At 33.5% G+C, this 27,286-nt stretch overlaps 2 protein-coding genes across 3 annotated transcripts in view; one reads left to right on the forward strand and one right to left on the reverse strand.

Annotated features, from left to right (window-relative positions):
* Positions 1-27,286, reverse strand: part of LOC133195821 (actin-related protein 2/3 complex subunit 4) — a 206,564-nt gene that overhangs the window by 101,903 nt on the left and 77,375 nt on the right. The gene's annotated exons all lie outside the window — the stretch shown is intronic.
* Positions 8,634-27,286, forward strand: part of LOC133195809 (ubiquitin carboxyl-terminal hydrolase 15-like) — a 427,782-nt gene continuing 409,129 nt past the window's right edge. For both annotated transcript variants that reach the window (XM_061331759.1, XM_061331760.1), the window contains exon 1: positions 8,634-8,781. In XM_061331759.1, the coding sequence (XP_061187743.1) occupies positions 8,672-8,781 (110 nt within the window). In that variant the 5' untranslated portion in view covers positions 8,634-8,671. The remainder of the gene's footprint in view (positions 8,782-27,286) is intronic.

The following is a 27,286-nucleotide window of genomic DNA, read 5'->3' on the forward strand; positions in this document are numbered from 1 at the left end:
TTTGGGTCAATGAGAGATTATGCAATATTTTGGATTGATTGATTGATTGTATCTTGTTTTACGTCCCGTTTCACTCATATGGAGACGTCACCATATACCGGTGAAGAGCTTCAAATTTAGACCTTTGCTCGGCACTCGGGGCCATTGAGCAGTGAGGGTTCTTGATCGTGCCAACGCCTACCGTGACTCGGTTTTTAAGGTCTCATCCGAAGGACCCGCAACTTTCACTTCAAAGTGCCGAGCGCTTGGCGAAGGAACAGTCGTACCTGTTTTTTATCGACTTAGGTCAGTTGCAGCCGTGATTTGAACACACGACCTTTCGATCACGGAGCGCAATATTTTGGACAGTAAAGACGGAATCTATATTCAGACAGATTCCTGTTTCCAGGCGTAATTTCAATTTCCAGGTCAAATTTCCTTCCAGTCTCCGTTTGGTTTCCGCTTATATTGCTTTAACAGTTACAGTAAGTTTTCGCCTGGAATTTTGCTGATTACGCCTGTTTTCCAGGTGGAACATTTCGTACAGGTTATGCCCTGATTTTTTTGGTAAAGTGACCTGATGGTATGAAAACCTATAGTAAGAACAAGTTTTCATTATATTTGTTTCACTTTTAAATCTAAACTGTTTTCAATATAATAAATAAAGGTTATTCAAAGAAGTTTTTTCAGAAAATATCTACAATCTATTGATCAAAAGCGCTTTTGAAATTTACGGGTATAACATCCTGATTTTTGAAAGCCCTGATTGTCAGTAATGACCTATTTAAAAAAAAAACAAACTTATTTTTATGCTCATTTAATGAAATTTATGAAAATATTTCAGAATTACCTCATAATTTAATGTCATTTTAATTTTGTTTTATTGAGTATTAACAATGTTTTAAGTTGATGTATGTATAAAACACAAGAATTCTTAGCTGGCATTTTATTATAGCGATTTTTGCTATGTTTTATACTAAATTCGTAGCTTAGATTTTAAAAAAAAGTCAGCAAGAGCTAAATATAAAGGAAAAAACCTAAGCAATCAAATATAAATTAAATTTTGGGAAAACACATTATATAATGCATCTCATAATTATTTAAACTGATAGATACCTGCACGTCCACCTCACTCGGCATTTCAGTTGCGATTGCCGAAAATGGGGTACTAAATCAACTTTCTGCAAAATCATCTGATTGGTTGAGAGATATATACCCAAATACACATGTAAATTAGCGAGGTTATAAGAAAAGGATGTCACAAGTCATCTAGAATACTCGTTTCCTACTGTATCGGAGATACAGGGCGGGGCCCGGCTCGAGCTATCGCTCTCGCCTTAAGCCCTGCCCTGTATCTCCGATACAGTAGGAAACTCGTACTCTAAATATAACTTATTTTTTCTTGTTTTTAAGAAGAATTAAGATTCTTTTAAAACAATGTCATTAAATTTGTACTTATTCGTAATTATCTCTTTTTGGAAGAAGGAGTAACCCTTCATTTGGAAAAAATCTTGAATCCACTTTAGCCAAGGAAACTTTGTATCAAGTTTGTTTGATATTGGCCCAGTGGTTCTAGAGAAGAAGATGAAATTGTAAAAAGTTTACGACGACGCCGCTGACAAGAACGACGACAGACAACGGTCTTTTGATCAGAAAAGCTCACTTGAGCCTTTGGCTCAGGTTAGTAATATTTTGATTATTGATTGTATGTTGTTTAACGTCCCTTTCGAGAATTTTTCACTCATATAGAGAGGTCGATCACCATTTACCGGTGAATGGCTTCAAATTTTGACCCTTACTCGGCACTCAGGGTCATTGAACAGTGCCAACGTCTGCCGTGACACGGGGCCTCGGTTTTCAAGGTCTCATCTGAAGGACCCGTAACTTTCACTTCAAAGTGCCGAGTGCATGGCGAAGGAACAGTTGCTACCCATTTTTTATCGACTTAGGTCAGTCGCGGCCGTGATTCTAACTCACGACCTCCCGATCACGGAGCGAGCGCTCTACTGACTGAGCTACTGTGAACGGTCGGTAATATTTTGAAATATACAGTGAAAGTGCACTTCTCCACTAATTAATACGATTGCAAGCTCTCCCCCTTCACCTCTCTCCCCAGTCATTCTCTCTATCCCCTCATCACTCTCTCCCTCATCCCCATTCCCCTCCCTCCTCACTTATTCTTTCTATCTCCCTCTATCTCTCCCTCACTCTCTCCGTCTCTCATTCCCCTCATTCTCTCTCTCTCTATCCCCTCTATCTCTCCATCACTCTCACCCCATTTCCCTCTTTCCCCATTCATTCTCTCTATCTCCCTCTATCCCTCCATCACTCTCTCCGTCTCTCCCTCACACCCATTCTATCGCTCTTTTCCCTTCTCTCCAAACCCTATATCTCCCCCACCTCTCCCTCTCTTTATTTATTGTTCATTTGACTCATTTGCTCTTAAGTCTTGTGAAATAAACTATATATATATATATATATATATATATATATATATATATATATATATATATATATATATATATATATATATATATTAGTGTTGTCAAATCGGACGATTTTTAGTAATCGGTTACTTGCTTACTTTTCCGATCGAGTACCCGGTTACTCGGATGATTTTTAGCCGGGCTTATTGCTCAAAGAGCAATTGCCGGCTATTGTCAGCCTGTTCAATGCAGGAAGTGTTGACCCCATAGTCGCCAAATTAAAGTTACGTGTAAAAATATAGTACTTACTCTCAACCACTTTTGAGATAATACAAATGCTAAATAAAGCAACAAAAATGAAACGAAGTTTTATCTATACAAATAAACATCAGTAGTAATGACTTTGAAAACTTCAGTCCAAAGTCAAACACCATAGTTCATCTGCGTAATGTTTTTTTATAGTCAATGTTGTCGTAGCCTAGTTCTCTACAAAGACGGAGAAAAGCAGGAGAGGGAACCAGATACATTCGGCGGTGCCATGTTAACTCTGACCCTGATAAATTCGGACTGTGGTTTTAGGTCCCAAAAACTAATTGGTTTATCATTTATTTTGATATTTTAAAATAAATTTTTCATAAGATTTTTAACAATTATTTTCAAATAAGATGTCATTGAACCCTTATTTTTATTATTATTATTATTTTTATAATTGTTTGTACATATTCTTCCAATGTCTGCAGAGCTCATTATTTAGCTGTTAATACAATGTACAGGTATGGCTCATGTAAAAAAAAAATCAGCTTTGTAAATAAGCCCGGCTCTCTGTACTCCTAAGTACTTTGATTCGTTACAGTTTCCGTATCTATTATTGATCTCATCCTTTATTTATCGGTAGAAATAAAGCACAAATTTACTGTATATGAACTTTATTTACAATTAAACTCAAACACAATATCTTCAAAGAAGAAGAACCCCATAATTACTGGTTGATTTGTGGAGTGTCCAGTTTATCGCTGGTTTCCGAATTATGTTTTAATCTTTAAGTTAGATGAATTTAACATATTTGTAGTCCAAACCGTATACAATAAATTCAATTCACATAATTTATATTTGTTCGTTTAAAATACTTCCAAGCTTTCGATGTCTTTGGCGGCATCTTGTTAAATTATGTTACTCTGACTGATAATTATAAAGTAATTATAATTATAACACAGGTCTTCGAAACTTGTATATACCCCCTGGCAATGAAAGCTATATAAACTATATAATTATTATATAAACTGTGAAAACTAATCAAAACAAATCGATCCTATTTGTGAACCACTAGATCAAGTTTAACGGTAAAAAAATGGGAAATGTGTAAGTATACATTTATAAACAATATAACATTTATTTTCTACGTATTTACTATGTATTTTTGTCCGAGTAACCGAATAGCAGTTCAAGTAACCGATACTCGCATCGTTCGACGGTTAACCGGTAACCGGGTACTCGTTGACAACACTAATATATATATATATATATTAGGGATGTCAACGAATATTCGAGTACTCGACTATCGTTCGATCACACCGACTATCGACTAATGCCCTGTTCACACGGAGAGTTTAATTCGAATTAAACGTAAGTTACTGCGAATTAAATTTGATCCGCGTTCACACAGAGAATTTAATGCGAATTAGTTTAATTCGAATTAGTTTACTGCGCATTAAATTTAGCCCCGTGTGAACGCTAAGCGAAGCTAATTTGAATTAAATTTTGACGCATGCTTAAGGTAGGTCGCGGGTTTGCTTTTGTCATCAATTTCGGTACACAATTTCGACGATTCGAGCGGTTGTTTTGTGCATGCACATTTGATTATGACGTCAGTTACTTCACAAAGGCGACGTTGCATTGCTTCCCTTTTATTTCTCTGAAAATTACTTTAGCACTAGAATCTAGTCCGTACGAAGCGTAGAAAGTACATGTTTTTGTCCGTAATTGTATTATCGTAAATGTATGAACCAAGAGAATTATAAGTTTGAATTCTGCTCTGATTATATGTGTAATGTATAAGAACAAACTAATAAAACATAATAAATGCGATGCAAAATGAAAGGAATAATTAATATTGTAAATTATACTAACTGCTAAAGGTCAATCAAAATGAGTCAGTGTTAAATTAAAGATATGGCATGCAAAATAAAAGTAACGGAAGCCGAAAAATTGAAAGGCTGTATGGTAATGTGCAACGAAGGGAAGGTGCGTAATACACAATGTTTGCTCATCACAGCCGGAAAAAAAAATTGTTATTTTTAGGATAAAATCAATCCTCAACACTAAAAATGGATGAAATTTAATTACATGCATTTTCCTCTCTCTCTCTCTTTTTTTTTTTTTCATTATTTTGTATTTGAATCTGATAAAGTAGTTCTCTATATGCAGGCTAGCTAGCAAGGAATTGATTAATCATAGTGAAATGCATTAAACATGTTAAAATAAATTTAAACAAACACCTGGCATATCGGACCTTTATGACACTCTAAACAGATATTAATACACTACATGTATTACGAAAATTAATACAAGTATAAAGTACAATTTTTTCTACAACAATATAAGCTGTGTATAAGCTGAATGCAAGTATTTACAAATTTGATAAAAAACAAAACAAGAAAGAATAAATGTTTGAGAGTTCGGACTATATACTGAATTGCGATTGATATAAAAAGAACATTGCCGGTAACCCCTCCCCCACCACTCCTCCTCAGTAGTGGGGTGATTTTTGTTTTTTGTTTTGTTTGTTTTTTTTTCTTTTACCGATTTCGAATGAAATGATAAAATTCACCTGTTATACTTGAAATCTTAATACTGAACTTGAACTAGCTGCAATAATGTAGCCCTCTCCGACTTTTTTTTTTGGGAGAGGGCTACAACTCCTTAGGATCTCCGTAATGGTGCAAGTGCGGGAGTGATTCACTACCGCACAGATTTCGCCTCAAATTATCAGTAAGTGGGTATTTTATTAACATATCTTACCTGAACTCATAAAATGTAGTTATGCAGAACATGAATTGATCTAAAAATATACAGAACAATCCGTATATTGGTTATTTTTCGTGTATGTTAACATCACAACTTGAATTTATCCGCCATGTTTACTGACCTTGATCGACTTTATTTTGGATCTGTATGGATTTCCCTTATTTTAAGCATACATATCACTGTATATGAAAAAAATATCACATGGAATGCTTTTATTTATCGATATTCATGATATCATACAACACAAACATTTATCGACACCGACATTTACATTATCAAGTGATTCTAAATTTCAAGCGCAAGTCTCATTACAACACGCGAGAACTGTCACGGCTGCTGAGGAGAACGACTGAAAACACGGAGATTTATTAGTCCCCTACCGGTGAAACCGGAGGGGACTATAGGTTTCCTCTGAGTCTGTCCGTCCGTCTGTCTGTCCGTCCGTCTGTCTGTCTGTCCCTCTGTCAGTCTGTCCCACTTGATTTTCCGCACTTTTTTCTTAAACGCTTGCAGATATTGAGCTGATTTTTGGTATGTGAGTGTATCTTGATGAGTTACAGATCAAGTTTGCATTTCGTTCCGCTTCACTGATTTTTGACGGAATTACGGCCTTTTCAATTTTTAAAGGTTTTCCGCAATTTTCTTCTAAACGCTTGTAGATATTGAGCTGATTTTTGGTATGTGGCTTTACCTTGATTAGTTATAGATCAAGTTTGCATTTCGTTCCGCTTCATTAATTTTTGACGGAATTATGGCATTTTCAATTCTTAACGGGAACCAGATTACACTTGCCGGTAGGGGACTAGTATTGCTAATGCAATACTCTCAGAATGCTTGTTTTTTTTTAAATTTCCAACATATTCCTATGTAAAACTTTAATGGCCTACTGTGGCCATGCTCTAACCTAGGGGTTGTTATTAGTCCCCTACCGGTGAAACCGGAGGGGACTATAGGTTTCCTCTGAGTCTGTCCGTCCGTCTGTCTGTCTGTCCCTCTGTCTGTCTGTCAGTCTGTCCCACATGGTTTTCCGCACTTTTTTCCTAAACGCCTGCAGATATTGAGCTGATTTTTGGTATGTTAGTGTATCTTGATGAGTTACAGATCAAGTTTGCATTTCGTTCCGCTTCATTGATTTTTAACGGAATTACGGTCTTTTTAATTTTTACGGGTTTTCCGCAATTAATTTTCTTCTAAACGCTTGTAGATATTGAGCTGATTTTTGGTATGTGGCTTTATCTTGATTAGTTATAGATCAAGTTTGCATTTCGTTCCGCTTCATTAATTTTTGACGGAATTATGGCATTTTCAATTCTTAACGGGAACCAGATTACACTTGCCGGTAGGGGACTAGTATTGCTAATGCAATACTCTCAGAATGCTTGTTTCACTTGGTTTTCGCGTATAAAGGGGTATGATGTTGATAGTGGATAAAAATTCCGTCTTCTTGGAAGTAAGTTGAATGCAAAAACAATTTATTTTGCCTGCAGTCGCCCGTATCAAAAAAATATATTTGCACCATTACGGAGATGCAGTGGAATTGTAGCCCTCTCCTGAAAATATCAGATTAAAAAAAATCGGAGAGGGCTACATTATTGCAGCTAAACTTGAACATCCTAACATTACTTGAATTAATTTACTGTCAATCTCAGTGTTGTCGTTGCATATTAATTCTAATGCACGAGAATGTTTATATCAATATTACATGTATATCAAACTTCATGGGCAGAATATGAATTTTATAATACTAGAGTAGATAAGTTGCTGTTCTTCCTAACACGTTTCCGCAATAAGTGAAATGCTGAATAAAATTACAGTGTGCATCTATGTCACCTTTTAGATCTTGTATATTCCAAATATAAAGATGTTTATACTCATAAATAACGCCATAAACGCAACATCTTGGCAATATAAAAGCAAACTTTAAAATTATTTAGCAAAAAAAAAAAAAAAAAAAAAAAAACTAGCGAGAAGACATATTGATTTTTTCACCTCAATAGTTGTAATTTGACCTCATCTTGATATTTTTAAATTTCTGAGTAATTCGTCTACGTCTTAAAAAAGTTATCCGACCTTTTCTAGAGAAACTATTTCGGTAAAATTGTTTTAAAAACGTCATTTTCCTATATATTACTGTAGTAAAGCGTAAAAATAGTACCGAAAACTATACCGCGTTTACAGTAATATAGCATTAAAACCACGTAGGCAAATTTAATAAAAATTTCAGATAATATGCCGCAAATTCTAAGGAACATTATATAAGATTTTCAGGATATGTTTTCTCGTAAGAATTTTTATGCAGTAAACCCGCGACCTACCTTAAGGACAGAATTAAGACACAGCCACATGTCGATGGTCAAATAGAGTGCCATTTTAAGCCTATTTTTGAGTGGAAAACAAAGGAAAATTATGTTAATCACTTACTTTTGAAATTTTTTTTAATCTTTCCCATATCTAATCAATGGTTGCTTTTAGGGCTTTCATATTTCACAGACACATGTATATTCCTCGTTACAAGACCTTACTTTGGGTACCAACATTTTTGATTTGCATTTGAGAAAGTATAACCTCAACGTTATAAGTTGCCATACGGGGGCATAGTGTTTCACAAACACATTTTGTTTTTTTAACCTTTTCCATATCTTATCAATGGTTGCTGCTAGGGCTTTCATATTTCACAGGTATATTCCTCGTTACAAGACCTTACTTTGGGTACCAACATTTTTGATTTGCATTTGAGAAAGTTTAACCTTCGTTATAAGTTGCCATACGTGGACATCAATGTTTCACAAACACATTTTGTTTATTTTCGTTTTTAGTTTGACAAACGCGCTTCATGAAATATGCCGGCGTGAAGCGTCGTAGTTCATGTCCTCATGAATCTTCTAAAATTAAATTTATTTCTAAAATTTCTTACGTCTTTAAAAAAAGGGGGGCAACCAGGGACCTATATACTATATATTGTATATAGGTCCCTGGGGCAACCTACACACTTTTTTCAAATGTTTTAATTTATTAAAACTATATTCAGTGAAAATAAATGCAGTTTTGCTATATTGAACCATTAAAATTGCGAGGGTGGAAATACTGGAACTTAACCAGGTTGCAGCATATTACCTTCCCTGCGAATATTGCGTTGAACAGTTGAAGGAATAATATTCGAGTAATCTGGGTACGAGTTGATTTGATCTTCAAGTAGCAACCAATGAAATGTAGATTTTTTTAAGGCTTACCTTAACATCAGCATGGCAGAAGGCGGAACTAGTGAAAGTGAAAGTATGCAACATAATTTGGAGGCAGAGAAAGATGAAATATCTGGACTACTAAAACGCGAACTGAAACATGGTGATATATGGTATGTGGACTTTTGCTTCAGTTATAGATACTGTTATACTTCCCCAGAAAAAACTATTGACTACTTTACTCTAGCTGTTTACATGAACTTCCCCTCGAACTACCCATTTACCTATTCTCTTTTCGCCTACATCCACTTCCCTTCGCAAGCCTTCATGTTTTGATTCTGGAAAACGTATAAATTTAGAACCGGTGACGCCTACATTTCAACTGACATTTCCTCTACAATATGCCTGAATATGTACGTAACAGACGTGTTATACTGTCAATTTCAACATATATAAGACTCTAAATTCGCTCTTGAGTACATCTGGGAGGACAAATAAAGAATTCTGTAGACACGGGTTTTTTTTTTTTAGATTTCTTTATGTGTATTTGAAGTTTTGACTCTAAATAGGATAAAAAATGTTTGAATAGATAATTAAATAAAAAATAAATATTTTATTAACGTTTGAAATGTGTGTCACGTAACACGACAGAGATATAACGTAACATGACAGACGTATTTAAGAAATAAGGTATCATTTTTAAACATCTATCAGGATATAAATATGGGTTGGTCACGAGATCAAATTCCATAAAGGCCGAAGGGCTTTATGGTAAATTTGATCTCGTACCAACCCGTATTTATTGCCCGATAGATGTTTTAAAATTATACCTTATTGCTTATATTTACATTTGTGACTTATTCATATTTTATATTTGTCTGATTATAATGTTTAACGCGTGAAATGTTTTATTTTTCAAATCCACCGACACGTGTTTGATCCACTGATTGCGCGTCGACCCTTTATGACGTCACTGAGAAATTACGCCGAACAGTTTATGACGCGAGGAACCTGTGTTTATACGGATATAGATACGCGTTGCTTTTAATAGTGTTATATAAAAGAAAACATTTGCAAATATAAATATAATAAAATGTTGCATGATTATATTACATTTCTGATACTTAGCAATTAGCTGCAATAATGTAGCCCTCTCTGATTTTTTTTAATCTGATATTTTCAGGAGAGGGCTACAATTCCACTGCATCTCCGTAATGGTGCAAATATATTTTTTAGATACGGGCAACTGCAGGCAAAATAAGTTGCTTTTGCATTCAACTTACTTCCAATAAGACGGAATTTTAATTCAGTATCAACATCATAGCCCTTTATAAGCGAAAACCAAGTAAAATAAATCTGCGTGTTTACTTGTCGTTCTCTTCAGCAGCCATGACAGTTCTCGCGTGATGTAAGGAGACTTGCGCTTGAAATTTAGAATCACTTGATAAAGTAAATGTCGGTGTGAATAAATGCTTGTGTTGTATGATATCACTAAACACCGATAAATAAAAGCATCCCATGTGATTTTTTTTCCATAAACAGTGATATTTATGCTTAAAATAAGGGAAATCCTGAATGATCCGCTCCCCTAGATCCCGAATTCTCATTGGTTGTCCCAAAATAAAATCGATCAAGGTCAGTAAACATGGCAAGTTGTGATGTTGACATACACGAAAAATAACCAATATACAGATTGTTCTGTATATTTTTGGATCAATTCATGTCTTGCATAACTACATTTTATGAGTTCAGGTAAGATATGTTAATAAAATACCCACTTACTGATAATTTGAGTCGAAATCTGTGCGGTAGTGAATCACTCCCACACTTGCACCAATACGGAGATCCTAAGGAGTTGTAGCCCTCCATCCCCCCCCCCCCCTCCCCCCCCCCCCAAAAAAAAAAGTTGGAGAGGGCTACATTATTGCAGCTACTTAGCAATAAAAATAATCTGTATAAAATAAAATTAAACAATGCAATTTTTTTTCACTCTTACATAGAAGAAAAAAAGATTTTTAAGCTACTTTTGATGCGTGATCGTAACACTGACAGACTCCTTTACTTAGCCAGCCAAATCAACCATAAACTTTCATTATTTTATCAAAAAGATAATGTTGCCATAAGAAATGGACATTATTCAAATTTTGATTCCTTATAGATTTTAAATTTGAATTTTTAAAAAATAAATCTCTGCTATACGCTTTGTAACATACAAAATTTCCACCATGTCTGTCATGTTACGATATTTCTTGAGCAATACCTGTTTGAAACGAGCAGTAAAATTTATCATTCAAAGCTTATCTTTTATTCTTGGAAATTATAATACACAAGACATTATTATTTATGAAAATACAAATGAAATTAAAAAAAATAAATTATTTCATATAGATCAAACTTATATTGAACATGTTTGGATGCACGTAACCCTGACAGACTCGTTTTAAAACTGCAAAAAAACAACTACAATATTGTGTTGTTTAAGTTATAAAGACAAATTTTGCCTTATGATACATTAATATTCTAAAATCAAAATACTTTTTGATTTAATTCACTGAACGTATAAATCTGAATGCACCCATTTGATTCACGTAACGTGAACCGACATTCGTTTTGTCCATCACCGTTACGATAGTATTCAGGCAATGTCTGTCAATCGGTACGTTATGTAAGAAATGTCAAATTTTAAGTGTTTATGTAGTGATGAAGAGCGTGCAAGTTCATATTTAAAAAAAAAATCCAAAATACATCTACTAGTTGACAATATTTGATGATATGTGTTTAAAATCTAGGATGAAGACAACTTATGTTTTCATCAACATAACATACTTTGTGTAATGTAACACTTGACAAACGTTTGTGGCTTCTCGGGCTCTCTCTGTAGCTCTTCTTATCGAAATGTAAACACATTTGCATAAAGAACACTGGAGAAAATTTAAATATTCATAACCTTTAAGTCAAATGTATAAGAAGAAGCATCTCCGAGCTCCATTTTTAAAATAGAACGTAAAGCCCACTTGCCATGACAGATACAGGAAGCATCCTAAAGATTTGTTAATTTCTAAGCACAGTTGCTTTTTTGTTGAATCTGCGATCACTTAATTGATAAATAGGTAAATTTTCTATCAGTAGACAAGAAAGATAAAATAGTTTGCATAAACAATGGCCCATTTTATAACAATGTACCCGGTGTATTGAGACTGACAGACGTTACATTCAAATTATGAGAAGAAATAAATTCCAATTTTTCTTTTATTTTAGACATAATGTGCATTAAAATACTTTTGTATGTTAATTCTATCTTTCCTAAACAGTAGTGAATGAAGATATTCTGTGTACAAGGTATTATCGCCGTATATTTGTCAGACTCTTTTATTTTGATATGGTTGAAAATATCCCCCTACACATGCGTAATTCTAGTGGAATTATCAAATTCATTTCAAGAAAAAAAAGTAAGTGGATGAAAAAATCTGCTTATTTTATCTTTTTTATATATTTGCAATATACTTTTCAATATAAAACATTTCTTATTTCAATTGTTTAAATTATTTATTTTATATTCCTCGTTAAAATCATAGGAGAAGATGTACTCAAGAGCGAATTTAGAGCCATAAACACAACTGTCACAAGAAAACCTACCTTTACTTAGGCCTAAAAAAAAAAATTGTGTGTTTCAGGTGACACTGATGAAAAAATTGGGTAGGTAGGTGGGGAAATTTTTTTTTTTTAAAAGATTTTTTTTATGAAATGACCACTGAAACAGAGATAGAAAATCATGAGAATATTATTCTGTATTTTATTTCACTCCAACATGTTTGAAAAACATCAGACAACAAAACTACAGTTTCATATCATTTTAATTTTTCATTTTCTCTTCATTTTAGCAAATATGAGTGGTTAAGTTTCAAAAATGTGTTTGACCCTTGTGTTTACGACCTGAGTGGTTTCATTCTAAATCCAAGAGATAACAGTTAAAGGATAATTTAAAATTCTTCTATTAAATTTCTCTTCTGTAAGGAAAACTTACATTTTAACACAAATCACATATTCTTAAATCAGTGTTTGAAATAACTGTGCACCCGACTGCCTGAGACGCACAAATTTGCAGCAGGCGAAGAAAATTGCATGTATTGATGCCCGCCTGAACGTGTTAAATTAAAATTTCGATAATTAAAATTCATATATATTTGATAAATCTCTTTCATATCAACTAATAGTTTCAGCAGCAAAGTGTAACCAACCAAGAGGAAGAATTCATCAGTCTTTAGATTCTGGTTTGAAGTTATGGTAATCAGGGGTTCGAGTCGCATAATCGTTAATTAAAAAAAAAATTTATAAAAGACAATTATTTTCTCAGAATACTCATACTATTAGTAGATCTTTGGCAGATATGCATTTGAATTCAGAACAATATCATCTTTATTTAAACCATTCATTATTGCAATTTTGAAGCAATTATATTTTACCAGTTAAGAAGGTTTAATTTTGATCTTCAAAGAAGGCTGTCATTGTGTGAATGTTAATTATCTAGTTATTGTTTACACTGCAGCTTGTCCCTGCATTTGTGGGTTCTTTCCAAAACATTCAAACAGACTTTCTTCTATGAAAAAAGCGATCTACAATATTCTAATACACACACATCAAAATCTATGATTTTAAGAAAAATCTTTTAGAAAGATAGAAAATAATTTTTAATATATGTACTTTAATATTCATTATTCGTGCTATTTGTATGACAGAAACAATCTAATTGACACAAATATCTATTAAGCCTTTTACTCTCTTGACAGCTACCGTACACCTGTGTGTTTACCACACACCTGTGTGTTTGTAAACACCTTGGTTCATATTCACCTGTGTGCTTGTATACACATGTTGGCTCATACATACGCAGTACGAAACCATGCAGGTCGAACACGTAATCGGTACGTAACCCACCAATACCATTTCAACTATATCGCAAAACTTTTAAATTACAGAAAATTATATTATTCAAAAGATTTCCCATTCCATGCTGTCGGACCCGTCATAAAACCGCTTGCATGTTGATTTAAATATCGTTAATGTTCACTGTAACCAAAGCGTTTTAAAGACGTTTCTTAGGAATGAGAAAAAATATTCTGATCAAAACAGATTTTACATATAAATAATTGAAATTTTAATCGGATAAAAAGGACATCGAAAAAAAACATTAGGATCGGCGCATTTTTATAGGTTAGGTCGGGTTACGCGAAACACACAATTTTTTTTTTAGGCCTTATCGCTAATCCATTTTTACAAGATCTCCGTCCCGGAATTAAATTATACGCAAGTAACTCTTTGAAGTATTTAAAAAACCATTATTTGGATAAAACTGGAAATATTTTTACAAAGTAATAATGACACAATCCAAATCATCTACTATGTTTAATTTAATGAGACATTATCTCCTCAAGTTTCATTCAAATTCTTTCTTTCTTTGGTTTAAATATTTGTTGGGAAAGACAGTGTTTATTATTGTTTAAGCATAAAAGAAAAGATTTTTAGTATGAAAGAAAGAAAGAAATAAGTATTTTTAAGGCTCAAATTTTCATTTTAATTGTATGAGAATAGTAAAAATAAATATAAATAATAATATTTATTTTGAATAATGTGCTAAATCAAAAGTGAATTCTCAAGAACTTTTTATGAACATCAAAATGCATCTTCACCAATTTTTCCAAAATATCCAACTTAGAATTTTCAATTTTTTTCTAATAAACTGTGGTAGATAACAATAGTTTAAATCCAAGATGGAGAACTTGTAAAAATGGATTAACAACTCATAAAGGGTGGTTTTCTTGTGACAGTTGTGCTTATTTATGTTGAAATTGTTAATATTACACGTCTGTTACATACATTCAAGCATATTTTAGAGGAAATGTCAGTTGAAGTGTAGGCCGTCACCGGTTTTCCAGAATCAAAACATGATGGCTTGCAAAGAGAAGTGGATGTACGTGAAAGCCTGTCCACTTCTCTAAAGAGAATACCCATTTACCACATCCTGCTGGGGCACATCTGTGTTATTTTACAGATTTTAAAATAACGAAAGACTTTAATGCGTGTTAATTTGCAATAGACCACCCTTCAAAAAAAAACTTGTTTGGTCAATTTTATTCACTTAATTTTCCACTTCTGTACATGGCTGTAGGAATTTTTCTGAAATATATAGTATATATACAGCCCTCGTTATCTCGAACTTGATGGGACTGAGAAAAAACAGAGAGATATCCATGGATTCAAGATATTGAGGGTAAAATGCTTAAAAAAATAATGCATTGGGCCGTTTGAATTACTCTGACATATCCATGGTTATTCCATATATTAATGTTGGAGATATTGAAATTCATCAGAAGACAGATGCCTCGGCCCAACGACACCTTGGCCCGTCACATCTGACACCTTGTCACCAACAGGTCGGCTCAAAATTTTTGACACCTAGGCTCAAGCAAAATTTAATGATGGAAAAAATTGACCCAACATCTGAGTTGATATTATATAGATGTAATTGTTTGTTCTGATGATTAAAAAATTTTTTAATTAAAAATAATAAATATGGGGGGTGGGGGATCAACGATAGAAAATTATTTTACTTTCCAACTAAATTAGATCAGTCTTTAAAGCTGACATGAATTCTTAAAAACACAACATTTGCATCAATGTACGACTTGTTTTATACCAACTAGCCCTATTCCGCCATATTTCTTTCAGATACCTTGTCTTATTGTAACGATATAAACCCCAGTGCCCTCGTTACACTTAATTGAGTGAATTTTTGGTTTGGTTATCGAGGTGTGCACATCTCCGATAGTAAAGTATTTGGGAACACATGAATTGATGAAAACATTTTAAAACCGTAACAGATAAAAAAATGTCATAAAGATATTTATGAATAATTATCGTTTTGAATAATATAATTGCAAGTTTGGAAGAAAAACCGTAGTTTCGCGTGTTTTTTAAAAGCATACCAATATATGCATACTAAACTTGAAAATAATTCACAGTAAAACTTGTACAAACAATTTGCGATAATCTATTGTAAAAATGGAACAAACAACCAGCGTATTCTGGTATTTGCCATGCATGCCCATATGCATTCAAATACAATTGATGCATATCGAGAGAACACGTCGAACACGTGTAAATTTATTCATACCTGGAAATAGAACACTGTACCCATTCGAAGATGTGCACATGCCGAGTGATTTACACCTTGTATTCCATTTATTGAAATATGCATCACAAAAAAGTAATAAACTCCATAAAACCTAACAGTAAATATGTTGTTACTTCATCGTACAGCCTAGCACTCAAATACACTTAGTCCGAGCTGATCAGATTTTGGTCAGGGAAAATATCAAAAGTGAAAAAGGGAATTAGTATTTGGACGACTGGGTAAAAAAAAAAAGAAATCACTTTAAAAAAGTTTGATTGCTAATTATCTAAAAACTTAACTGAGTAATTTGTGTAAGAAAATGATTTAGAACACGGGGTGGGGTGGGGTGGGGGTTACCCCCTTTTTCTGAGAGTGTCTTTCAGTTCAGGCACGTAGCATCTAAGAAATAATTGACACTTTACCTGAAAAAAACCTTTGACAAGCAAAAAAAAAAAAAGTAATAATAATAATATTAATAATAATGATATGAATAAATTAAAAGAAAAAAAAATCTCCAAAATCCCATTTTGTGGTGGTGATGGAGGATTGGGGGGTTGGGCAACTTTTTTGACGATTTGACTATAGTGCAACAAAAAGTGGAGGGGTCAGCCTTTTAATGTGTATTTCATACTAAACAGTAAAACATGCTCAGAAAAAAGTGGGAGGGGGCACCCCCCCCCCCCCCCCCCCCAACGCGTTCTACAGGCCTGTCTTTTACGGATGACTTTGTAAGGATTTTTATCATTTTAAGACTGCCCCCCCCCCCCCTCCAACATTATTGTACATTTTACTCAAATATTTTTCTGCCGAAAATGATAGTATGAATGGAATCTATCCCTCCCCTGACTATGGATTTTTTTAATGCCTGCATGTTTTCATTCTTCACTTCCCCCAATTTTTAAGTGCCTAAACTTTTTCTTTTGCTTGTCCATCATTTTACTGTCCCCAGCTCCCCCTTGCATACACACATTTTGAGAAACGGTGCTATGCCTGTTTTATATGCATGTAACCGAAGCCTTTCCAGATTGGAGAATTTCCGCAGGCAGTCTAAAATTTGGTACTATTCAATTTCTTGTATTTTGAGAAAATCTTAAAAGATAGTTTAAGGATTACTTGAAACCCTAATCGCAAGATTATGGATAAATTTATCTTTTGCATTTTCAATGCAAGTATTCTCTCTCTCTGTCTCTCATGTGTAAGCATCCATACATGTAGAGCAATAATGCATATAAAATCCGATGTAGTAAAAATCATGGGAAATGCTATAGTCTTTACAAGGGCAGATCAAGGAATTTTTCTGGGGCAGGGTGGATCAAACCTGCTGAAAAAAAAATTAAAAAAACTACACCCAAATGAAAGGGGAACTAAACAATTGAGAAAACTATATTTCACGGGAATTGAAACGTGGACCCTTCTCACGTACCGGTACTTTCCAGAGGAAACAAAGTCAGTTTTTTTTTTATTTCTTTATACCTATTAAAAGCTCTAAAGAGCACAGAGGGTTCCTACCAGAAATTTTTGGACCCCCCCAAAAAATGATAACCTATATCAAAGTTTAAAAAAAAAACAACATTTTTTTCCTTTTGGGGTGGGGGTGGGGTTTGGACACTCTCGGGCACGTTGTTTTCCTTTCCTATATATAAACTTTGACTATTAATTATAAAATAATTAAAGAAATACTACACATGCACGCAACCATATTTTAATAATTCAGTCACATTACAAAATTTCTTTAAATATCTAGAACGTGTAAGTATGTGTTATTGTTAAAAAAAAAAACATTTGATGTAATGTAATAATCAGTACTTTTGCATCGCCTTGTGATATCTTTTGCAATGCGAGAATTGTTGAATCTCCCCACTTTACATTTGGGTACAAGGTAGAACTATTTCAATTATCAGTATTACTTTCATATATACTAATAGTGTAATACTTACTCAACTTCAATGTATATAAAAACATGTACTGTAGATTATGTTATATGCACATAATTATGTCTGTGCTTTTAGGTAATTGTATCAATCGTGCTTGTAATTTGTGACGCCTAAAAGGGCCCTGATTTGAAAATAATCTGTCTACAGAAACAAATTGTTCAATGTGTGTTAATTTAAGATAAATTAATTTTATAGTTAAAGCCAGTTTATTGTACGTATTTGATCAAGAAAAATCCGACCGTTTTCCGTCGTTTGTTTAAAATATATTGAAAAATGTTTATACATATTCCATCCCCCTTCATTTTTTTTTTAAAAGATGTAAGATCCGTAACAAGAATGTATGTTTATGTCATAAATTTGATGCAATGAAGCCACATTCATGAACATATTTACTACATGTACCGACAACAATTAGTTCTGAAACGTTTTATTTGCGTGACTATATTGTCAAATCAGGCAAATACCAGCGTCATTTCCACCTTCGACATTTTCCCTGACCAAAAATGCTGATCGGCAGGGACCACGTGAGTTCAAGTGCTAGTGACAATGTGTTTACCGTTGAGTTACAAATGGAGTTATTTCTTCTGTGATGCATATTTCAATAAAAAGAAAATAGGAAGTAATTCTTTTGACATGTGCACATCCCTGTAGTTAGAATAATCTAACTGTGTCTCGGGACAGGCCCTCACCACAGTTAGAATGCCTCCCATATACCTGTAATGTAGCAGAAAATTGCAGAATCGCTCAGAAATGATTTTGGAGAAAATTAATGAAGTTGCATTGAAAATAAGAGTCAATTTAATCATAACAAACCTTTTTGAGACTGTAAATACCTTTCATCTAAAAATTTAATCCTTAAAATGGAAGAATTAAACACTTTTTCACCAACGTTTTTTACTCGTTACAAATTTACACTCCATGTTGACATTCGGAACTCTCAGGATTTTTCATAGTAAATGCACTGAGTTAGAGTTATCTCCCGTATTTTCTTTGCTACATAGACAATACATGGAATGCATTCTATCGTTAAACCGGGTCCGTAGGACATTATCATTTTAACGATAGAACATTCTATCTAACATCCCTGTAGTGACAGCAGTATTTCAAGCTCAAAGTACAATGTCATTTGGAAAAAAAATGCATGTGGTAGCCTTTTCTTCTTTATTGTTCAAATATATATGTATATCAAACATGCATTTGTCATTTCGATTTTCATGCATTGCATCTCAAAATTTATATACTCCTTTTCAGTTTTCAATAAAATTCCTTGTTTTAATTTGGTAGGATTGTTAGATTTGTGGCATATTCCAAAACTGCTTTATCGGAGATGTATACAGGCCTACATGTTTTCGGTCAGTTCATGGCGTGTTCCAAAACTTTGCTATCGGAGATGTGTACATGTCGACAGCCAGGCTAGAAAATCCCTCAAGTGTAACAAAGGCATCAGGGTTTATATAGCCAGTAAAATAAGTGAGCGAATCTCAAAGAAATATGGCGGAAAAGGGAGTACGGGAATGAAATAATTCGTACAAGGATGAAAATATCACATATTTAAGAGTTCATGTCAGTTTTAATTTACATCTATTGCTTCTCAAAAATGCCCATTTGCTATACAGTACCAACCAGAGCCAGCCTGACAGAAAACATTCCAAGAGCAGTCCCGGGGACTGCTCTCTGGGACTGCTCTAGCAGTCCCAGAGCAGTCCCATCGGTCCCAGAAAGCTGACCGAAAGCATGGCACTGGAAGAAAGGCAAATTCGGGTTTGGGGTATTGTGGATGTTTTTCAAATGACCTGACGCGGTGAATCATTTCTATATACTTTACTTACAATATATATCTTGCTTTGTTCTGCTCCAATACATTTTCAGTGATTTCTTTTACTTTTGAAACTACCACCTCCTCCTTTTGAATTTGGAAAAATTAGCGACATTTTTCTCAAATTGGGAAAAGTCATTTATATAAATTAGAATGATACAAAATTGAATGAAATAATTAAACAAGCATGTTTTTGTTTGAAGTCTACTTCAGATTTGATTTAAAATCATAAAGCAATTAAAAAAAAAATTAACATTTAAATTTTGAATGGGAACATTACTTATATTAGTCACACCTTGTGTAATTTTTTTTCTTGGAATTACTTATTGTCTAATTCAATAAAAATTATAATTTGGCAGCATTTGGACTCTTCATCTTATAAACTGCTAGTGTACAGAACTTCTTACTGTTTGTGTTTTTCTGATTTTAGTGAAATCCCATAGTTTTGTCCTTTTCCTGTTATTAGCCTGACCCTGCATTCAGTAGGACACAGACTACCAATTATTTTGCTATACATTCCTTTATAATGTAAAAATTAATTAAAAAAATCACAACAGCTCAACTTACCTGAAACTTGGCACAGAGTAAGAACAATTCAAGTCCAAAAATTTTCAGGTTCTCAGGAAAATTCATAGTCTGCAAGTCCTGCTGTGGCATCGCAAATAACCCCTGTCCTGCTTATTTCACTTTTCCTTCGAGGAAAGGGTAAACATGGGCCTCTTTACACCATTCCTACTACGTGCTTAAAAGCAAAATTTCCCATTATTATCAATTTTATAATTTTTTTCAGACCCTCTCCTTTCCATCTATGCCCAAAAATAACCCCATTCCAAACCATATACATCCCAAAGAATTTTCAAGAAAAAAATCACCTCTATTTTTAAACTGGCACTACTTGCATGGTCAATGAAATAGGGCTAAAATTAGTAGCCTGAAAGCAGTTCCAGCAGTCCCAGTGGGCGGGGTTAATTAATTTAATGGACAAGCTTATATTCAGAACCTAGATTATCAGTAAACAATGTAGGGTGAGTTAACCATGCATTGGACACATATATTGCTTCGGACAACTTCAAGCAATAAACTTTCATTGAACCTGAGTCCTTTTTACTTGTTTCTTTCTTAAATATGAAGAATTAAACTTTTTAATGATGTCGATTTTTGTTTTCTTGTTGTGATAAAAATACCACAAGAATGGCCTTGAAATTACGTCATATTTTGCATCATCAAAGGGGAGTATCCAGAATTTTACGATTTTGCAATTTTTAGAGTTGTTGTTCTTTTTAAATAGACGTCTGACTCAATGGAATGGGTTGGACCTTGGGAAAATTTGCCAGTGATTGATAATATTACAGAAATTTTTCAGAAATTTTACTTCAATGTTTGTATAATATATTTTAGAGTTGTTTTTAACTAGCATGTTTATTTCACCGTACATCGGACACAAATTAACCATGCATCGGACACTTTCCGATGCATGGGTATCCACTTCCATTTTCATGTAAAACCCAAATGACAGCTGTTTTTTATGGAAATAGAAAATAGGAACTCTAAATTTTCAGTGAAAATACAAATTATTGAGATATGATGACTAGAAGTGGACTCAATTTATTTCTTTAAACTAGATGTTTATTACCCACGAGACAAAGGTGCGATCGAGTTGCCATATTACTAGCATTGTAAAGCCTTTCTAAGGCGATGTGATGCAACTAAAATCTCTTCATATTTGTGGATCGAAATAGTCATTTAAATTTGATTAGAAGGTTAATTTTTAAGTAAAAGATAAAAATGTTTCGATATCACTAATTTTAAAGCACCAAGATCAAGGTATATTTTTCTGGTTTAAATATCGTATGTCCGATGCACGGTGAATATTGTCCGATCCATGGTAAATTCTGACTTATTTCGAATTTGACTAATTTGACTTTGACTTATTTGAGTTTTTAGTGATATTTTCTCAATAAATAGGGCACGACTGTGTCAAAAATTTATATTTTAACCACATACTACATGTTAAGTTCCATTTTGATAATATTCGGTCGGTAGCGATATCGCTAGAACTTGTTGAAGTGCAAGGGTGTCCGATGCATGGTGATTTCACCCTAACTATATAAAGGCAGTTGAAATTAATGATTCACTTCTTTTTTGAGTAGGAAAAATGATTCTAATACATACATCAACAAATATTTACATTAATTATGTGACAGTCATTTCTGAACTGTTAACAAAATTACAGTATGCCTATATAAACAAAGAAAAATTATTGAAGGAAGACCACGTTCATGCTTATTAATAACATGAATAATTTATTAATAACCACATGTGGTTTATTGATAAATCAATATTATGGTCTTCTGTGATTGATATTGGTTTCTGTCTATTATTATACCCCCGCTCCGAAGGAGAGGGGGGTATACTGTTTTACCCTTGTGTGTCTGTCTGTCTGTCCGTCTGTCTGTCTGTCCGTAACAAATTTTGGTCACAGTTTTCTCAGCAACTACTCATTGCAGATGCTTGAAATTTTAGCACAATGTTTGTTTAGGCATGCCATATGGTGGGATTCATTTTTGTACGAATTCGATGTCAACTTCCTGTTTTTCCGTGGGTCTGTCCGTATCATACATAACAAATTTTGGTCGTAGTTTTCTCAGCAACTACTCATCGCAGATGCTTGAAATTTCAGGACAATCTTTGTTTAGGCATGCCATATGGTGGGATTCATTTTTGTACAAATCTGATGTCAACTTCCTGTTTATCCGTGCGTCTGTCCGTACCATACATAGCAAACTTTGGTCGCAGTTTTCTCAGCAACTACTCATTGCAGATGCTTGAAATTTTAACACACTCTTTGTTTAAGCATGCCATATGGTGGGATTCATTTTTGTACTAATCTGTTGTCAACTTCCTGTTAATTCGTGCGTCTAACCGTACCATACATAACAAACTTTGGTCGCAGTTTTCTTAGCAACTACTCATCCCAAGTGCTTGACATTTTAACACACTCTTTGTTTAGGCATGTCATATGTTCGGATTCATCATTTTTGTACAAATCCGATGTCAACTTCCTGTTTATTCGTGTGTCTGTCGGTATCATATATAACAAATTTTGGTCGTATTTTTCTTAGCAACTACTCATCGCAGATGCTTGAAATTTTAGCACAATCTTTGTTTAGGCATGCCATGCCATATGGTGGGATTCATTTTTGTACAAATCGGATGTCAACTTCCTGTTTATCCGTGCATCTGTCCATACCATACATAACAAATTTTGGTCATAGTTTTCTCAGCAACTACTCATTACAGATGCTTGCAATTTTAGCACAATCTTGTTTAGGCATGCCATATAATTGGATTCATTTTGGTACAAATCTGATGTCAACTTCCTGTTTATCCCTGCATCTGTCTGTACCATACATAACAAATTTTGGTTGCAGTTTTCTCAGCAACTACTTATCGCAGGTGCTTGAAATCTTAACACAATGTTTGTTTAGACATGCCATATGTTGGGATTCATTTTTTACTAATCCAATGTCAATTTCCTAATTATCACTGTGTTTGTCCGTAACTGAACTTGTGTATTCACATCAGAGCGGGGGTATTATTAGTGAGCATTGGCTCACAGACTTCTTGTTTTTTTTTTTTTATTGAAAATTAAAATTGAAAATGCTTATTTTCTGCCAGAAATACCTTGAAATAGTTCTTACGATTATAGGGCAAGGCTAATTCCGATATTAAACTATGAAGGCATTTTCACTGGTATTGAAGCTTGTGAAAAAATCTTTATTAATTTTTCCCAATAGTATATTTTTGTCATAGCTATTTTCACTGACTTGCCGATTTAATTATCGTTAGATTCTTTATGTAGCAGAAAACAATTACGCTAGTTTTAAGTGTTTTGTAACATAAGGGGCACGTGTAAATCATGCGAGAGTGAATACTTCAGATTATGTTCAAAATTATTTATAATACCGTATATACTCGCCTATAAGTCGGTTTTTTTGGAGTCAAACTTTGGTTCAAAACTCTTTATCCGACTTATATGCGAGTTATAAAATGATTGGTATTTTAGTGGGTCAATCACTCAAGTTGAAGTTAAAAGAATACAACCGACTTATAGGTGGACCGACTTATTGGCGAGTATATACGGGTAAATCCAGAAATAAAGAACAAGTCTCAGTAAGGCTTATATGTGGTCCCCGGTTACTCGTCAAATTTCGAACATTTATTAAAATTTTTAAAAATAAAATTTTATTATTAACTAATGTCTTTATTATTTGAATCATCATCTAAAAATGTCAAACAATAGATATAGGCAGCATACGAAGCTGCGCGTTGAAGGTAGGGTCATTTGATTTTCATGAATATCAAAAGAAATCGGTGACAGATACACACTTCAAAGCTTTCCTAAACACCAAGCACAGGTTTGTTCAGAGTCGAGTTTGAAATATAATGTGTATATTATATGTGTAAAGGTTGAGTGAAAATATCTTCGCTGAACAACATTGTGCTCTAAGTTTTCTAATTAAAAATATTGTGATTTTGAATCTTGTCGCCGACTTCATTTACATGCGATTAACCTCTTTATGACCTGTTTAGAATCATAACAAGCCACGTGGATTTGTATCGTTACGGGTAAATGCCCCCAGTAAACGTGCTAGTTCTCAGCTAAAACGTACTCAGTTTTATATCGATCAGCATGGACTTGTTTGGTTCATCTTGTTATAGCTTTTATTGCCAAAGTTTTGTAAATAGAAAATTGTATTTGTAGTTGATTGTGAATCTTGAACATATAATTCGTCTTTGAAAGAAAAATTATCATACCAAGATCTTCTTTTTATAGTATCTAATCTAAATGTCTCCGCCCATTTCCATGTAATAGAAAAACCGTAGTCTGGTCGGGGGGAAATGTTCCGGCATTTTTTAGTGCGATAGATGTTCAAAATAGGCTTGTATTTTTTAATTTGTTTAATTAATCATTATAAATACACAATGTTTTAATTAGAAATACTTCGTTATACAGAATGAAAACAAATAAAATACCATGTGCTAATATTTAACCGGTAAACCAAGGGTGTAAAAAGGGACCACGCTGCTATACTTAAGTAGAATACTCCTTTATACGAAATTTATTGAAACAAGGAATTTTGCAGTACAAAGATTAAAATTACTGTCATTGTTGACCAGCTTGTTCAATGATGTGCAATTCGGATACCCAAATAACACATGTGGACTTTCTGCTAATCATGCCTAAAGGCGATTGAAACCTTAATTAGGGCACTAATTAGGCTCCAAGATCAGGGCACTAATCAGGCTCCATGGTTAGGGCCTTTCACACAACAAAAATCAATTCATCTTTTATTTATAACAATAACATATTTACATATTAACATGCATTCTCTGTAAGCACCAAAAAATTTACTATAGGGCTTGGAAACGACATCTCTCCGATTTTGATGAAATTTGCACCATAGGTGCATCTTGGCACAAAACTAGGAAATATGGTGTTAGAAGTTTCACACGTGCACCCGGTTGCCATGGAGACGGATCAATTGAATTTGGCCATTTTTGGCCCTTTTTGACCTAATGAAAACATGAAAATTGAGGAAATGTAAATGCATTTTTGTCTTTATGTAGTAAACTCAAACACAAATCATTGTATCATAAGAAAACATCAACTTTTAAGGTATACAGGGCATATAATCGGTTATTCCAGAATTATTCCCACTCTAAGAAAAAGGTCCTGTAAAATGACATTGTTTCTGAAAATGTGAAAAATGGGAAATTTGGTATTTTTTGAGAACTTTAAAGTTAAATAAAAAAAATTGTCTACGGAAATTTTTCAAATCTTATGTGTGTTTTCATACTTCAGAATTAGGAGTGTCACCTCATGAAAAAATTGGAGTGGGATCTCAATTCTATTTTTAGTAACATGTATCTATAAATAGACACATTTCAGAAAAATCTAAAAAATCAAATTTGGGCAGAGTTTAAGATGCCATTGGTAGGTATTTAAGAAATATACTGTAAAAGTCAATATGTTAATGACAGAAACTGGACACCAATAACTACTATGCATATTATTTGAAGGGAGTTCCGTTTTCTATTTATAGCTTCAAATGCCTTAAAATAGACTTGTCTCATAATATGTGTAAAAATGACTATTTTCTATCATTTAGAAGCTCCACTAAAACGTAAGTGATAAACATACTGCTATCACCAATATTTCATCAATTAGAACATGGGATAATACAATAACTCACACATTATTGAGGATAGGCTCTCATTTCTATAAATAGTACAAATGTCTAAAATTAGACACATGGGAAATTAACGACGAAATGTAGATTTTTGCACTAGTTCTCACATTAGAGATGAACAATTTGCATACTAACTGTCATTAACTGTAACTGACATAATGTGACTGACAAGTACAGGAAAGCATTAACTGAAATGCAGAATAATAAGCGGAGGTTTCCATTTCTATTTATAGTAACAATTGTTTAAAAATAGACATTCTACAAATTATCAAGAAAATGTAGAATTTTGCACTATTTTCTCACATTAGGGATGGACAATTTGCAGACAAACTGCTATTAATTGTTAATAACATAAGGGGAACAACAAGTACAAGAAAGCATTAACTGAAATGCAGAATAATAAGCGGAGGTTTCCATTTCTATTTATAGTAACAAACGTTTTATAATTATGGAAGAAATGTAGAATTTTGCACTGTTTCTTACATTAGGGATGGACAATTTGCAGACTAACTGCTATTTACTGTTATTGACATCAGGTGACCGACAAGTACAAGAGAGCATTAACTGAAATGCAGAATAATCAGTGGAGGTTTCAATTTCTATTTATAGCAACACATGTCTAAAAATAGACATATTGCAAAAAATCAAGAAAATATAGATTTTCGTATACTAGGAATGGAAATTTTGCCGATTAACTATTATTAACTGTTATTGACAAAAGGTGAATGACAAGAACAGGAAAGCATTTACTGAAATGCAGAATAATCAGCGGAGGTTTCGATTTCTATTTATAGCAACATACGTGTATGTCTAAAAATAGACATAGTGCAAATAATCAAGGAAATATATATAGATTTTTGCCCTATTTCTAACATAAGGGATGCTCAATTTGCAGACTAACTATTATTAATGTAATGTGACTGACAAGAACAAGAGAGCATTAGCTAAAATGCAAAATAATCTGCGGAGATTATTTCCATTTCTATTTATAACACCAAATACTTAAAAATACATATGTCTCAGCATATGAGAAAAAATGAAAATTTCCCCCAATTACAACCTTCACAAAAATATTTAAAATAACATTGCTCTCCAAAATATGCCATCTTCAAGTACATGTGGTCATACAACACTTCACACATTAATGAGCATGGGCTCACCATTTTTTACTACAGTAACAATAAACTAAAAATATATGTAATGTATATATAGGAACTCCCATGGTTTGTGCTTGAATATGATTTTTATCCAACCAGTTGTGTGGTTTTTTTACTCCCGAGCCTTAGCGAGGGGATAAAAAACTCACAACGAGTTGGATAGAATTCATATCCAACCACAAATCATGGGAGATTCTTTTTATCCTATGTTTTATACATCACAATCAATGTTTTACACTGTTTTTATATAGGAATCTACTTCATTTTACTTCTCCACTCTCACGCTTAAACGCATTGTGACGTCATAACTGTGGGATATCAAAAAAAAAAAAAAAATCAAATGAGT

The sequence above is a fragment of the Saccostrea echinata genome, unplaced genomic scaffold (assembly GCF_033153115.1).
Source record: "Saccostrea echinata isolate AGI-Se365-2 ecotype Australia unplaced genomic scaffold, CSIRO_AGI_Sech_v1 ptg000029l, whole genome shotgun sequence".
NCBI classification, from domain to species: Eukaryota; Metazoa; Mollusca; class Bivalvia; order Ostreida; family Ostreidae; genus Saccostrea; species Saccostrea echinata.